The 16,154-nt window shown below is 40.6% G+C and overlaps 2 protein-coding genes and 1 long non-coding RNA gene across 3 annotated transcripts in view; 1 reads left to right on the forward strand and 2 right to left on the reverse strand.

Annotated features, from left to right (window-relative positions):
- nt5dc1 (5'-nucleotidase domain containing 1) overlaps positions 1-16,154 on the forward strand; it is a 76,801-nt gene that overhangs the window by 2,652 nt on the left and 57,995 nt on the right. The window contains exons 3-6 of the mRNA XM_026193948.1: positions 2,193-2,264; positions 2,354-2,463; positions 2,858-2,937; positions 3,037-3,118. Of these exons, the coding sequence (XP_026049733.1) occupies positions 2,193-2,264; positions 2,354-2,463; positions 2,858-2,937; positions 3,037-3,118 (344 nt within the window). The remainder of the gene's footprint in view (positions 1-2,192; positions 2,265-2,353; positions 2,464-2,857; positions 2,938-3,036; positions 3,119-16,154) is intronic.
- col10a1b (collagen, type X, alpha 1b) lies at positions 3,191-9,554 on the reverse strand. The gene is made up of 3 exons (XM_026193946.1): positions 9,428-9,554; positions 8,976-9,108; positions 3,191-5,631 (listed from the first exon to the last, which is right to left on the reverse strand). The coding sequence occupies exons 2-3, from the start codon at positions 9,091-9,093 to the stop codon at positions 3,779-3,781; spliced, it is 1,971 nt and encodes a 656-aa protein (XP_026049731.1). The 5' UTR covers positions 9,094-9,108; positions 9,428-9,554; the 3' UTR covers positions 3,191-3,778.
- Positions 10,846-12,812, reverse strand: LOC113037178 (uncharacterized). Its single transcript, XR_003274597.1, has 2 exons — positions 11,048-12,812; positions 10,846-10,924 (listed from the first exon to the last, which is right to left on the reverse strand). It is a non-coding gene; the product is annotated as an uncharacterized LOC113037178 (long non-coding RNA).

Here is a 16,154-nt window from a genome sequence, read left to right on the forward strand (position 1 = left end):
CTTGTCTCTCTGCCGTCGAGCTGGTCTGTCGTCTCGGTTATCAAAACGGATAATCCTGGAAATTTTGTTGAAGTTTTCCAGAAACATTGATGCATGGAAAGGTTCTTGCCGGTTTCTTCATCCCACAGGGATTCTGTGGATTCCCCTTTGGACCTGAAAACTCCAGCAAGGATAAGAACCCCAAAGTAGGCCTTTGGGGTTCTTAGATGGATTTGGTCCATCTCCTTCCACCTCTCTCCAAAAACACACCTTCCTTCTAGATTACTGCAATCCAGAATAATTTTCTGGATGGAATCTGGGATGAAAAGCTCAAATGAAGACTTGATGTCCTGTCAGCCGTGTTGGCCCTGGCTTATCACAGTAGCAGCTCTGCAGGGTGGCTCATTTCTTGGGCAAGAAGACCATTCAATTTCACCAGTTATTGACATCCATATTTCTTCACTTGCTGTCTGGTGGGCTTGTTCTGGTCCTGGAGCTGGCTGCAGATGGGGTACTCGTCTTCGTTTTGTTACTAAATGGTGCTCAACCTCATCCTCTTCTTCAAAGTCACTGTCAGACTCAGAAATGTGAAATATTCTGAAACCTCTTTGTCAACATCATCATCAGAAGCCCCTCTCTCTTCCAAAATCAATTGGATGGCCCTCGCAGCAGATAATCTTTTGCCATCTTGATCAGTTGTGATAAAGAACCACACTGGCAAAGTCTTATTTATAGTATTATGCCCCTAATTTGCAGGTGGGACAGGGTATGAGAAAATAAAATTTGGATCCCTAAAGAAAGAGGGTAAAATGTGCGGGAATGTAAGAGCAGACGTGTTGATAGTTGAATTTTCAACAATGTTGCAACTTTGTGCGGAGCAGGAGGGGAAGAAAACACTATCAGCAGCACCAGAAAGGAGGAAGACAGAGTGTGGGAACACAGGACCTACACTTTCAACACTTTTATTAGACCTGGGTCCAGTGGACCCGAACACCTTGTATGTAATGTAAATGCGTGGGGGGAGGTACAGTATGAGGTCATTGAAAATTTGTTCAGATTCATGTTCTTCACAGAAAATAAGCCAAAGCCAATGAATTTCAGGTTGAAAAAATAATTAATTGTTTAATTTTTCTTTTGAAAAAAAACTGAAAACGGGTCTCACAGACCCGAACACCATACAAGGGTTAAGTATATCTTGAGTACTTTCACCAGGACAAAAGCATGAAAAAGAATGTCCCTTATATATTCTGTATAAAAGGTATGCAAAAGTTTTACATCTGAATGGGTCAAAATTTCCTCTTCAAAAGGGATGTCAGGACACAAAAGACAAGCTAATTCTTCAGCTAATTGGCTAATGCTAGCTGGATAAGGTAGTGATAGTGTTACAAAATTCATGTTGGTGTTTTCAGGTTGAAAAGATAATTAATAATGAATCAATTTGGAGTTGTTTTTGCACTTTTATGGCATCTACACCCTGATAACAGTCTTTAAGTTACAATAAAATGCAAGAAACTTTATTGTAATTTACCCACACATTATTTTTTTTTTATCAGATTTACAAAGTTGTGCATGGACACAGTCTTGTTTAATAAATGTTAGTCGTCTTGTGCTTTTACACCTGTGGCTCATTCCCTCTCCCTTTATTAGCCATGGATGGATGTAAATTCACAATAGAAATGTGTGTTTAGCAATCTTAGATCTGATATCAGACAGCAAAAGAAAAACTACTCAAAGGAGAAAGAGTAATGGAGGCTATCAACTCTACATTTAGAACAAAAGGACCTGGCAGATGTAAAAAGGAAAAAAGTACATCAGTTCGCAGAAAGAAAACATCAGCTATTTATAGCACCCATTTATTAGGGTACAATTTGAAATGTGAAAATGTTGCTGTTAAATGTTAAATATGGCTTCACCTTATTATTTTGCTCAAGTCCAAAGGTCTTGCCTTGCTTAAAAAAAAGAGTTGTAGGTATGGTCAAACGTACGCCTGGTGTTGCTATAGTTCTACAGCACATTTCCCATTTATGCAAGTTTTTGTGCATACACATTCTTTATCCATCTGGCTGTGGCGTATAAGCATTTTCCACTGAACACACGGTGAAACCAACAATTGGTAGGCTCAACAGATGGCAAACAATTGCTTGACCACTGATTTTGTACTTGTAAATCAAGTAACTGCAGATAGTTTTTCTAACAGAGACTTTTGTGTTCAGTTTTAAAGGGCTAGTGGTGGATCTGGAGGATGGAAACCTTGTAAAGCTAGCGGAAGATGGAACTGTCTTAAGGTATGAGTCTGCATCATGACAGTTTCAGTGTTCACAGAACTTCAAAGTGAGATGATAACTTTATCACGGTTTTTCTTCTGTTTGAATAGAGCGACACATGGAACCAGTGATCTCAGCACAGAAGAAATCATCAAACATTATGGCCCCAAAAGAGAGTGGAATCACTTTAATAGCCTCAGTACCTCCTTCACGAGATCTTGTATGATGTTTACATCCATCTGTATCAATCAGTAACTGTAAGCTGTTAGCTCCTGACCTCTTAATATCTCCCATATCACTAGAGACCTGTGGGTTGGTGATGTCTTCTCCTTTATATGGAAATTTCACCTATTTGGGATACCTTACTGAATAATAATCTTAAACTGAATAATAAGCTTACAGCAGATTGCATGTGAAAAACTTGATTTGAAAGGTAATATCTTTCACTGTAATGTTTTTGAAACTGTGCTTTTTTAATTTGTGGCTAAATGGTTTGTCAGTGACTTGTTGGAGCTTAAGCAGTTGAGAAGCTAATGTATATTTTCTTTATATTTTTTCACAGTTTTTTTTTTACATTTCATTCATTTGCTAATATTTTCTTTTGGTCTTTGCAGCAAAATACTACTTCTATGATAACTACTTTGATCTGCCTGGTGCCCTTCTCTGTGGACGAGTCGTTGACATGTTGCACAAGGTCATTTTTGTTTTTTTACTGTGAGATTTGTAATATTGGTTGGCATTTTCATGAAGAGAACACATACTGAAACTTAATTTATGTTTGTTTCTCAAACAGCGAGGAAATGAGGTGAATTCTGACTTTTGGAAAGACATGGTGGCTGCCATTGACCACAATTACAACACATCTGCGTTCAGAGGTAAGAATTTTATTACAAACCTGCATACATTTTAGATTTCTTATGAGAAGAACACAAATTAACACACATAGGTAATCTTTCGTTTTCAAATAAGAACTTTTATTCCATGTTTGGTCAGTGAGTGGTACATAACTTAACACATCCAAGGAGACATAGTTGTTTAGAAAAAATGGTTTGAATTTTTTTTATCTTACGTTCCTTTCCTGATCACAGTGCTTGTGAGAATGTGCTGATCTCTAATGACATATAGTACACGTTTGCCTTCTTGTATGTCTTTTTATATGTATATTACAGGAAAATTCTTAAACAACAGACATTAATAAAACAAACACAAGTAAAAGACATGCTGTAAATGTTACAGGCAGTTGTAGAGCACCACTTAAAGTATCATGTATCTTATGTTGTTATGTTTCATGGATTTTAAAATTCCAAAGGCACACACAAAGTAAACTGGGGAAAGTGATCATTTTTAATCTGCAATAAATTTCTGAACAACTTCTTAGCAAATTGAAGACATTTAATGAGGCGGTTAAACCTTTAAAACTTGTAACCACATTTTTCTTTAATCTGCAATCCAAATTCTGAACTTTGTAAAGTGATATTTTTCTCTGAGTATTTAAATGTTTTATAAGGTTTTGAGGTTTATTTGGATTTGTGAAATCACGTTGAGGCAATCAAGAACCCAGAGAAACCGCAGTGAACATTATCGGCAGCAAATATGCCATTACTCTCCTCATCAGGGACCTGAATATAGACTCTGTCACCTGTATACAGCTGGAGAACAGCACTGCCTGCCATCTCATCCAGGAAGCCCTTGTTGTACTCATCATAGGTGAAAAGAACTGGCTCCTCATTTCTGTAGAGGGCCACCAAAGCATTGGCACCATTGACATGAAAGTGATAGCTGAAATAGTAGAGGCCTGGGACCTGGCAGGTGAACACGCCACTGTGAGGGTCATAATGGTTCTCGCCATTGTACAGAATCTGGTTAAACTGAATAGGGGTTACCGCTGGGGGGTAGGCCGTGGTTAGCACGGCACTAAAAGCGGACATAGGAGCCTTAATCATCTGAGGCATCACAACCTCATGAGATTTGATTGGCATGCTCTTCTCATGGTGGTAGACCATTTCTCCTGGTGGACCAGGTGGTCCAGGAGGACCAGCAGGACCTGGGAGACCATCATGACCTCTGGAACCAGGAATTCCAGGAGGACCATGGGGACCAGGAATTCCCTTAGCTGTCAAGCCAGCTGGGCCAGGTGGACCTGGAAGACCTGGATGACCCTTGAATCCAGTGGGACCTGAAGGACCAGGAGGTCCAACGGGTCCCATTGGTCCAGGCAGTCCAGACTCACCGCTTTTACCTGGTGCTCCTGGGGCGCCAGTGTGTCCCTTTGGCCCTTGGGCACCATTAATACCTGGGAGTCCTGGGGCACCTTGATGGCCTTGTGAACCCTTTGGACCTTGAGCACCATTATGACCTGGGATTCCCGATGGACCTACTGCTCCAGGGGTACCTGGTTTTCCAGTGAAACCTGGAGCTCCCTGTTCTCCTTTGGTTCCTCTTGGGCCCGGTGCACCTACCATGCCAATGTCACCTTTGGGCCCAACTGGGCCTGTCTCACCCTGAAATCCTCTTGCACCCTGTGGGCCAGCTGGACCCATGGGACCAGTAGCACCTGGCTGACCGGTAAATCCAGTTGGGCCTGGCTCTCCTTTTTGACCAGTAGTTCCTGGACTACCGGGGGCTCCTCTGCTACCTGGAATTCCAGGTTCACCTGTTTTGCCAACACCTGGCATGCCAGGTGAGCCTGGTTGACCAGCAGGACCCTGTGGACCTTTTACTCCCATTGGTCCAGGCATACCTGGGGTGCCATTCTGACCGGGTTTTCCTGGTGCTCCTGTGCCTGGTTGCCCAGTATGACCCTTTGGCCCTTGCACACCCATTGGTCCAGGTGAACCATCTCTTCCAGGCTCACCAGGCTTGCCAGGTTCTCCAGGATAACCGGTGGCACCAGGTTTACCAATTCCAGGTTTTCCAGGCATTCCAGATGGGCCCATTGGCCCAACAGGCCCTGCTGGTCCTTGAACGCCAGGAACTCCAATGCCTCTCTCTCCTTTGGGTCCATGAAGACCAGGAATTCCAGGATGTCCCTTTAAACCAGGCTCTCCTCTTGGACCCATTGCTCCAGAGATCCCAGCTGGTCCAGGTTTTCCAACAGAAGAAAGTCCAGCAGGTCCAGGAGATCCAGGGGTACCAGGTGCACCTCTGTGACCCATTGGTCCAGTTGCGCCAGGCTGACCTCTTTCTCCAGGCTTTCCAGGGGCGCCTGGTTTTCCAGGGCTACCTGAGACACCAGGTTTACCTGCTTGAGTGAAACCAGGTGGTCCGGGTGGTCCAGGTGGGCCTTGTGGTCCAGTGTGTCCCACACCACTCTTTCCAGGAGGTCCAGGAGGTCCCATTGGTCCTGGCTCACCTGGAGGACCTTGAGGGCCTGGCTGGCCTTCAACAGCTAGGGATTACAAAAACCCACAAAAAAAGTAATTAATCAGTTGATAGAATGTATATGTCAAAATGTTATTATGCCTCCGTTTTTTCTGGTTTTAGCTTTTGGTCAGCTCTATCTTTATCTTTGAATTTAGTAAATGTATTGATGAACTGAAATTGAATTTATATGTTGAGATAGTGGCTTCATAATAGAGCATCTTGTGTCCATTTATTGTACAGCCTTTTATGACCCTTGAATAACCCTGACATCTGATATCTTCTCCATAAGATCACAATCTGACTTGAAACACTGATCCCTGTAAATTGTGGAGTGGGCTTTTCACAGCATGATCTTCACAGCACAGTAATCTGTGGTGTTGCTCCCACACAGTTTATGCTTGCTGGTATAAGACCCAGTTGTACCCTCTCCTATGAACAGCAGCTGTATATGTCCACCCAATACTGCACCCATCCTTTTCCTGTACTGCCCATGCTAGTAAATGTGTAGTTGGTGGCATCAAATCAACATCATCTTAATGCATTTCGTGCCATATAAAGTACAATACAAGTACAAGTAATGGCTAAAGTGGGATGAATATGTGTGCTAAACTGGTGTATAATGCCAGTTTGTAGTGGAAGTTAGTGTTCACTAAATTTACAGCTATAATATAGGTGTAGTTAAGCATAGTTCCTTTTCTCCAACAATACAAACTATTTATAGCTTTACTCCAATTTAACAGTAGATAGGGAGCATCATGGACAAAGTTGGCAGTTTGTTCTTCAAACCTAAGGTAACACACATAACTTCCAGACAGTCTAGTTGTGTTGTCTCTTGACCTCTTAACATCAAACAGGTTGCTAGCAGACTGGTTTGGATTAGGATTAGGTTCACATATACCATGTATCAGGAGTTTTTGTCTTTTTTGAAATATGCAAATAGAAATCGTTAAAAAATGGGGGGTTAACTGCAGGATCAAAATGCATGTAAGAGATTTGATTTGAAAGGCAACATTTTTTAGTTTCTGAAAATATGCCCGTTTGGTGAAAATCAACCCTAACCTCAAGTCTTTTGCAGATGACATGGCTGAGATTAAGAGATTACATTTGTTGTTCATGCATTGGAATTTTTACTGATGACTTAAACTTACATGTATTATTTTTCAGTTTGGTACTATCTTAAAGTTAATTTAATACTTTTAGTGAAAGTAAAGTAAAGGACACAGTTTCCAGAGCTGTCTACCTTTAAGTATCTTTATAAATAATATAATTATCATTTTCATTTCTACTGTAAAAATGAAAACCTGAGCACTCTGAGCTTTAATATTAACAAGACAAATCATTTATATAAATGCTGTAGCTTTTCATCATAACTCTGGATGCATCCTTGTCAAATGAAGCCCTGTCAGAGAAACAAATCAAATGGTGCTGGCCTCTCTTTTGAGATGGTGTTTTGAGAAAAAAAAGTTCTCTGAGAGGGCTATCATTTTCCTGTCACATAAAGGCTGTGCTTGAAACCTCACAGGAGATGTTTGTCCAGAAGTGGGAATTTTTGGCAGCCAAGAAAACCACAAAATGAAGGTGATGATACTGGCCTCGGTAGCTAACCCCTGATCTGAACTGCGTGTTGCCTGTAAACACTGTGCATGGTTAGGCTCACATTCCATGTAGTGTCATTATCCACGCTCAGTTTGGCTGCTTCAGTAAATACCCCCTCAGTCTGACTCTTGATTCTGTCTTTTATATTAGAAAGACTGTTTCCATTCTTTCAGCTGAGTGAAGGTCCATTAAATTTGCTGTGGTTTGTTTGGGAGATTTACTGTTTGAACTTATGAGAGCATTTCTCCGCAGCCTGTATAGGTTTTTTTCCCCTTGTAATTGTATGGTGTGATTTTAATACCACAAGGCACTTTGCGAGGGCGTGCCTGCAACGTGGTCGCAGCATCTGTTTTGGAGATTTGTCAAATTTGAGCTTGCATTGTTGACTTTGAAATCTAGATTTACGTAAAGGCACACAAGTCAAACCACATCAGAGCAAAGCAGCAGAAATAAGTCCTTCTGAAAGTTTGACTCTTTGTTTTGTTGGGGTATAAAATTTAGTTTTAGGCATCATCTTGGTTGCTGTGTCATAACTACTGCTTTGTTTTTTATGACACATGCAGTATACACAGCTTTCCTCTTTAAACTTAATTTATCCAGAGCACAAGTGCTTGCTTACAGCCCTACCCCACCTTTCAGTTATATACAGCGGTACACAGCAGTTTACTTGGCCTGCTTGATAGCACTTAATTAAGGAGGGTGGCACTTTCCATATGTATATGAGTCAGGAGTTTGCCAGGATATGTGACATTCGTAGCGATGATAATTATGATGAGGATAATGACGTGTAGCTTGTTGAAAGATTGTCTTCAATCTATGTAAAAGGCTGCTGTGTTTGCAGGGTTCATGCAGGTTATCAGATCAGCGGTGACAGCTCAAACGGCAATTTTTGTCGTGAGGTGGTGACTTGAAAACCTTGCTTTGAGTTTCCTTTTTAAACCTCTTAATGTCCACCAGGTTGCTGGCAACCAGTTTATCGTAAGGGACGGAGTTAGGCTTAGGTTCACATCTCCTCCCTTTATATGGAATATTCAGGCTAGCATACCCAAACTGGAATCTTGTAACAGTATGAGGCAAAAATGTCTGTAAAAGGCAAAATCTTCAAGTTTTTAAAGCTATGCTTATTTAGTATGTGGCTAGAACCCTACATGGTTTGCAAGCAACCCAGTGAATATTATAAGTTTTATTAAAAATTACTACTATTTTATTTTGGTCAAGTTTTTAAACCTTTATACCTTTTGTAACTTAATGTCCACCAGGTCAGTGCTGACCTTTGTAGAGTTTGGTGAACTGTACGCTTAAAATAAATGTATGCCCAATGCAGGATCTTGTAGTTTCTGACAGTATGTGGCTAAAATGAAACCCGACCATGACCATGACCCTGGTCTTCAGTAACCTGGTGGGCATTAAAGATGGTAGTATTGGAATGATATGGCTTAATTCATCTTATTCATCATTTGTACTGTTTCCCTCATTTTTCCAGCAATAGAGCAGGTTACAAAATATGACAAGTGTCATCTATTCCTTTTTAGCACTTTCATTTGGTTTTAACTGCTCAACAAAAATGTGATGGATTATGAAACTGATGGAGTCTAAAAGAGGTGTGCGTTCCAGCCTGCAGTCATTTGAACACTGGGCTTGTCTGGAGTTAACATACTAAAAGAAATAGATGCACTTTTTGCATGTTTTTTTAAGGCATGTTTTCTATTCTGGCTCCTCCTCGATTTGTTATTGGGATTTTTATGAAAATAAAACACACACAATAAAACTCACCATGACTCTTGACAGGGTAGGGAGTCTTGCTCACTTTTGGGACATGATAATACCTCTCAGGCGTTGCCTCAGCTAATGCTAGGAGGACGAGGAGGAGGCTTGTTACCCTCAGGTCCATCTTGTGACGCTAAACCTGCAAAGACAAAAAAGAAAATCACTTTTATGAGAAAAAGCATCTTCACATACAATCAGTGCAAGTGGAGGAGATGGCCAAAAATTAAACTGGCTTGTCCTTTAAAAAAAAAAAAAAAAATCATACATCTATTGATTCACTGCTAGAGGAATATTTTGTTGGATCGGCACTCTCAGGTGCAATCTCTCTCCTGGTGTAAACCCAGCTGCAGCACATGGCTCATTACAGTCAGCACTCTGACCCACCTCTCAGTCAGAGCCAGGCTCCAGCTGGGAATCCCCTGATACATTCCCCTGAAATCAGGCAAAAGCCACCTTACCGGGAAGGTTTAGGCCTCTGGAGAAACAGTGGGGAACTTGGGAGGCTGCTGTCCCGGCGTGGTGCTCGTATATCCTTAGTTGTGGAGTCTCTCTTGACTGAGCGGCTGCTGCTGCTTCCCAGGGCACTGGGCTCAAGGTATTTATACTGGTCTTTAGCAGCGTGGAGGATCTGCCTGCTGGAAGTTCCTCCCTTATTCTGATGTCATCTTTAATGATGGTGCCATGTCACTTGTCACTCTAGGGTGATTTTCTCTCTCTCTCTCTCCTCACTCCTTCTGGTTCTCTCTGTCTGTGCGGAGCAGCAGCAGTCAGGGGATTCCTAGCAGACTTTCTATGGGTGACATGTCCCAGTGAGGGTGATCTGTGAACATAACACCTTTAACAGCTCTTTTGACTGGCACTCTTGTGACAGATGTCTGCGTTAGTGTCCCTGTTTAGCATTTTTAATTGCACAAACATAGGTGTTTTCTTAAAGTCTAAAAACATCAAGTTATTGACTAAGTGGGTTGTGACGGGATGTTTTTTCTGGAAAAGTAAAGACTGCAAGTCTGACAATATTTTCCTCCAGTCGGAAGGCTCTGTACTGGTCAGGCTGTGGTGTGCTATACGGAGCAGACAGCTATTTTCAGTCACATTGGGTTAAATGTGAATTTGCACCCATCTTTTAATGGGTGCTGGAAACTTTCCCTTTCTCATGTGTAATTTTCAGCAGACTGTGTATTCTTCTAAACGCATTTCCAAACTCAGCAGTCTGACCTTTCATTTGTGTTCAGGTTTATATTTCTCAGAGTAAAAACATGTCATGATGCTGGCATGTTTATGTCTGTATATTGTCTGTGTAATTTTTGCAAACCAGTCTGTGGTTTTTGAGGCTGAGATCCACAGTGCAGCTTTGAAACACCAGGAGGCAGAAGTGAGGTTTTTTTCTAAGACGCTCACCTGCTTCGTCCTGTGAGAAGCCTCCTGTTTGCGCTTCAGGCTCAGGGAGCTGGGTGCTGCTCTACCAGTGCAGCTGGAGGATAGCTGGAGTGAAGTTATTGTTAGTGTGGGATTTTTTGTTTTTGTTTTTTTTTTTAATGGCAGTCTGTGTTACAGAGAAAAAAAACCTAAATTGTGTAATTGGACAATGATCTAAAGCTACATATCTGAAAAAGGCATTCTGCTTTAGTTTTAATGTTTAACAACAGTCATTTAAGATCAATGTTTAGACAAAAATAATAAAAACATATTAAAACCTTCTTTCAAAATAAATGATCACTTTGCTGTCTGCAACACATTTTTAAAAAGTTGTGAAAGAGGCAGCAATAATTGTACGGTTTTTACTAAGTTAACTACCTTTAATTTAGCAAACTCCCACCGTAAGGGTGTGTTTTAACTGATGAAACTGTGTCGTACTCAGGCTCGGACATCTGATTGCTGCCTTTTATAAGTTTATTCCACAACCATAAACTAACACCAGTACAGTAACCGTGCCTTTACAGATGCCAGGTAATCAACTGAAAGACACAAAATAAAACAACCATACAACATTAACAAAGCAACACTATTAATGACAGTACAGTTTAGTAATAGTCATATTTTTAGCTTTAACACGTTACTTGGTTAACACAGAAACTCACCAGCTCGGCTTCATCAGTCATAACAGCGATATCAATGAAAAGAAGATCCGGCAGGTAGGATCTATGAGCGGCCGTTAACACGTACCATCCCAGACTTAGATAAATCACTCCGTCTTAAATAAATTTGTCATTTAAAGCAAATATGAGTCTGGCTGATAATAAATCACAACAAACAAATTGGCATGTTAGTAATATGGGAAGAAACCACACAATAATAGACTAGGACAGTTATCTAATATCAAGCAAAAAAATAAACAGTAATTAGGAGAAAAAAAAAGAGCATCCCAGAGAAACTGAATCCCTCAGAAGTAAAGATGAGAATGAAACACTTTTTGGGCAAATAGTTTCATAGAGTAGTAGATTTTAAGAGAATTCTGGGATTTTAGCATTTACAATACATAATAGAAAACAATCCCTTTATGCAACAGATAGGGCTGAAAACCAATACTGCATGATGGTGATGATTATATAAGTCTTTATTGTCAACATGTTTGAAGAAAACGTGGTCAAGGCCCTTTTTCCTTCCTGTACTGTACCTTGAAAAAACATATTTTTTGTGCTTTTTAAAGTGGGGGATGTTTATACATTGCTTCAGGGTTAGAGTAGGTTGTAGGGAGTTGTGATCTTTGGGTCTTTAGACAGCACTACATCATTCTGGAAATCACAACACGGGCACAGGACCACTCCAGAAACCACTGAACAATGAATTAGAGCCAAGTTTATTTAAGATGGATTGACAAGAAGTGGTGTGTGCTAATAATCAAACCCGCTTATTATCAGCACCAAGTTAAAATAGCAGGACAATGCCAAACTCCCCTGCCAGCAGTCTAGACCTGCTACCCTCTGAAAGTGTTATGAAATGGAAGCTTGAATAAGAAAACATGTGCCATTCAAGACTGTAGCAGTTGTAGCAATTGGACTCTTCACTTCCACAATGCTTATGCTGAAGTCATAGTAAGGCAAAACAGTGACCAGAGGTTGTGGTGCAAACAAAATTATTGCAACCATGTGCAGTGAACTTGTGATTTCAATGCTTTTGGTTCCTTCAACAATGGGGACCAGATTGGTGTTCACTTGCAGTCATCAAGTCAGCAAGTTTCGTGCATCTAAATGGTGATAAAATGGCCAGAAGTCAGAGTCAGTCCGCTGTCTGTTAAATTGCCAATGATTGGGTCAAGAAACTCAAAAATTCCTGCTCCAGTAACATGGTTGTTGTAGAATGGCAATTTAACTAAAAGATGACCAAGAGCTTAGCAAACACTGTTTTTTTTTCTGACTAACTTCTTTTTTTCTCTCATCTGTACTTTGGTGTGACCAGGCAAGTAAAGGTGTAGTGAAATGGAGCATTTGGTATTAAATTCTTAAGGAAGGAGGAAGGTTTAACATTCTTTACAAAAAGTCCAACCAGACGGAATTGATGCTGCAGCCACTGGACGAACTTCCCAGGTGGAAGGAGTTATCATTTTCTGACTCCTGTCCCATTAAATGTACTAAAGGCCATCACTGTAATACTTTAATGTTACAGTGTTACAGGCGTTTCCATTCGTGACCCATGCATGTGGACTGCTTGTTTTTTGTAATTGTCCTATGATCCTCACTGACATGCAGATCATTTACTTTCAGTCACATTTATCCCTCTGTTTCATGCTCTTTTGTTACTTAAATGTGAAGAATCATATGCGACTGTGCTCCTGGAATTTGTTTGAAAAAGTACAGAACTTTCAAACAATACTTGTTAGATGGGTGGCTGTAGCTCAGGAGGTAGAGCAGGTCACCTACTGATCGGAAGGTTGGAGGTTCAATCCCAAGCTCCTCCAGTCTGCATGCCAAGTATCCTTGGGCAAGATACTAACCCCAAGTTGCTCTCCGATGCATCCATCGAAGTATGAATGTGTGTGAGTGTAGTTAGAAAGTACTCAGTATAGAGGTAGTGCTTGTGAGAATGGGTGTGACTGGGTGAATGTGGCGTGTTGTATAGAGCTCTTTGAGTACTCTGGGAGAGTAGAAAAGCGCTATATAAGAATCAGTCCATTTACCATTTAGATGACTGAGTGGACCATCTATCTTTTATCACACTTGTAGCTGTGGCCAGTAGGTTCTCATATGACATCAGTTGGCTAGAACAAGCTTTGGTTTGGCTACAAGTTAATAGCTTGAAGCCAAGCAAGCAGTTGTAATTTATCTAGGAGTTGCCATACTGAGATTGGGGATGGGCATTTAAAGCAAAAATACTATTTGATGTTCACAGAGAACTATTCGGACTAATTCCATCTTTAACTGTGGGAGATGCTCTAATGGGTGTCACCACTGGTTTTGTAGCTTAACCAAAGGTCAAGACCGTGGCCATGGTTAACTCTGGCTCCACCCTTCCTGGTAAGATTGAGTCTCATTAGGCTCCACTCGCAGCCCATGTGATATTTATACATTCAGTGAGTAGTTTTTTTTTAAATTGGTTTTTCTGTTTCTCTTTCTGCCTCACATGACATTTTTTTACACATGTCAAGTAGAATAAATGCAAAATTCAGTAAGCAAAAAAAAAAAGAAATCAATGAAATTAACAAAATCAAATTAATGAAATAAGAATAAATAATTGTATTATCAATAAACATCATGAATTGTATCTAAAAGTGGTTGTGAAGTAATCCTGATGATAGCCTGACATGGTTGAGGTTGACAACCAGTACAACTCTGACTCATGACTTATCCAAGTAATGCTTTCTGCAGCTTAAACTGTGTTAACTTCCTGATCTTCATCAGCTTACATCTGCTGTACATAAGAATCGTGACTGGCCTGGGACTGTGTAATATATCTGTGGTTTTAGAAAAGCCTTTCCTCCGCTTTCACCGTATCATTTACCCTGCCAGCCACAGATGAGCATTCAGTGAGCCATGGGCATCTTCGGTAAACTCTTCGAATGAAATGACAGAGTAGCGTGGGAGGTGGAGTCGACATTTAACAAGTTTCTAAGCTGCAGATACGCCATTGCATCTCACCATGAAAGTGGCAGTGACCGCAGTGAGGCATGGCTCCTTTTTTATTTCAATTGGATTACTTTTTTCCATTTTGGTGTGTCAGAATTAATGCCTCCCTATCTAAATCTGGCCGCTGTGAGGTTTATTGTAAACGGCTACTTAGATTCACAGCCTGTATTTGGGCGAGTTTGTGCTGTGTATGGCAAAAAGCAGTCATAAAGCAAAAACATGTAATTAGGAGGGGAGATGAGCTCGATAAGAATTAGTCTTCAGTGTTTTCAGACACCTTGTGATGGCAGGCTGGGTTGCACTTGTGGGAAGGGTCTGCTGTAAACGTTGTTTTGCCCCTCCAAACATTAACACACTGCCGCTTCATTCCAGACATGACTTAATTCTTCTTCAATGGCTTTAATTAACTCTAACAGAGTTTGTCCCCCCACTATACTCAGCCTCTGTTTTCCACATTAACTTGAAACATGTTTATGATTAAGTCACATTTGTGTTTTCTGTGATTCTGAAAAAATGTACTCTGCACCTCAGCTGGCAGAGGAACGCTCACACCTTTTGTTGTCCTTTTTCCAGTTTGTGTTGTCTTTTTTAAAATCCCATTGTGTGTTTTTCTATAGTTGAATGCATTTTCCCCCAGATTTAGCCCAGGAATAAACAGTATATTGGACAGTATCAAACCGGCAAATTAAAATCCAAATCCAATTCAAAAATTGGATGTGTTGTTAAATGACTACTGAATTGTAATTTGTATCTTCGGACAGAAAGTCCAGTGTGGTGTGTCTCGGTGTGTCTGTAACTGTTGGATGTAAAAAAAAAAAAAAAAAAAAAAGGACAGTCAGTGGTATTTGCATAAACTAGTAACGCACACATAAATGCACTCGGCAAAACTACACAAAACAAGTAAATGTACATGGGATACAACGTTAAGAACAAAAACAACCAAAATGTATGAATTTTGGTGCCAACAAAATCTGATAGCTCAGTGTCATTGTCTCTGGCCAATAGGCAGGGGTAAAAATATTTGAATTTTTTAGTAACTGCGTCCAGGTAATTTAAAATACCCATAATGCCATAATGGCTCAGTCACACGGTCCCCAACCTTTTTTGCGCCACGGACCAGTTTATGCCCAACAATATTTTCACGGACCGGCCTTTAAGGTGTCGCGGATAAATACAACAAAATAAAACTAGTACCAGTACCAAAAAAAAGAAGATTTATTCATAATACATGTGAAAAGACCCAGGAAAACCGAGTTAACGATAAAAACGATAACAAAATAACGCTGAAAACCGATAAAAACTCTGAAAACCATACATTTCATACCTGAGCCTCAACTCTCGCGGCCCAGTACCAAACGACTCACGGACCAGTACCGGTCCGAGGCCCGGGGGTTGGGGACCGCTGCACTAGAGTGAAAGTAGGGTCGCAACCTCTTTGTGTTTGGGAAAAATCTGGTTGCCCTTAGTTATGTTTGATTACCTAGAAATTAAACATGAGGCACTATCAACCTCTGTGTGATAATGTGTTCCAATCTGGGAACCTATCACCTGCTGACTGGATGCTGTTGTTATTGGTGCATGCAAACTGTGACATCATCACACAGCCAGCCTTGACCTGCTGCAGTCAGAAGAAGTCAAAAAAGAAAACAAAGCGTTACTGAGGTTTTTCCAGAGCTTCCTACAAGCATTTCATCCGTCTTCTGGGGGCAACAAGACAAGACCTACAAGACTTACATAATTTCCTTAGGGATTATTAAAGTAATATGATTCTGAAGATTTTCTGTGCCAGAAAACTTTATGAATGAAATGAAAAGACCATCAAAAACCATCACTTAAATCATATGAAATGACAGTTTCAAGATTGCATTCGATTGCAAATGTCTTTAATCTTTTGCTCTTAGTAAAACTCAGACTGCAAGAGGACTACAACCAGGATCCAGAAAACTCCCTGATCCTGTGTGCACATACGCAGGGATTTTTAGAGATGACCCCAAATTAAATAAATTTTTTAAATTAATTAAATTTATGCAGTGGACTTTTTTCTTAGCTGCCATCCACACCCATGTGATGTTAGTAAGTTAGTCAGGCTAGCTCTTTGTTAATCTGTTGACCCCAAACCAATGTT

Source organism: Astatotilapia calliptera, chromosome 15 (genome assembly GCF_900246225.1).
Source record: "Astatotilapia calliptera chromosome 15, fAstCal1.2, whole genome shotgun sequence".
NCBI lineage: Eukaryota > Metazoa > Chordata > Actinopteri > Cichliformes > Cichlidae > Astatotilapia > Astatotilapia calliptera.

Bases quoted from the DNA above. Each gene is read 5' to 3' on its own strand.
- col10a1b (XM_026193946.1), bottom strand. From the start codon at position 9,093: ATGGACCTGAGGGTAACAAGCCTCCTCCTCGTCCTCCTAGCATTAGCT. The intron at 5,632-8,975 runs GTGAGTTTTATT...TGTAATCCCTAG, and splicing joins CTACCCTGTCAAGAGTCATG to CTGTTGAAGGCCAGCCAGGC.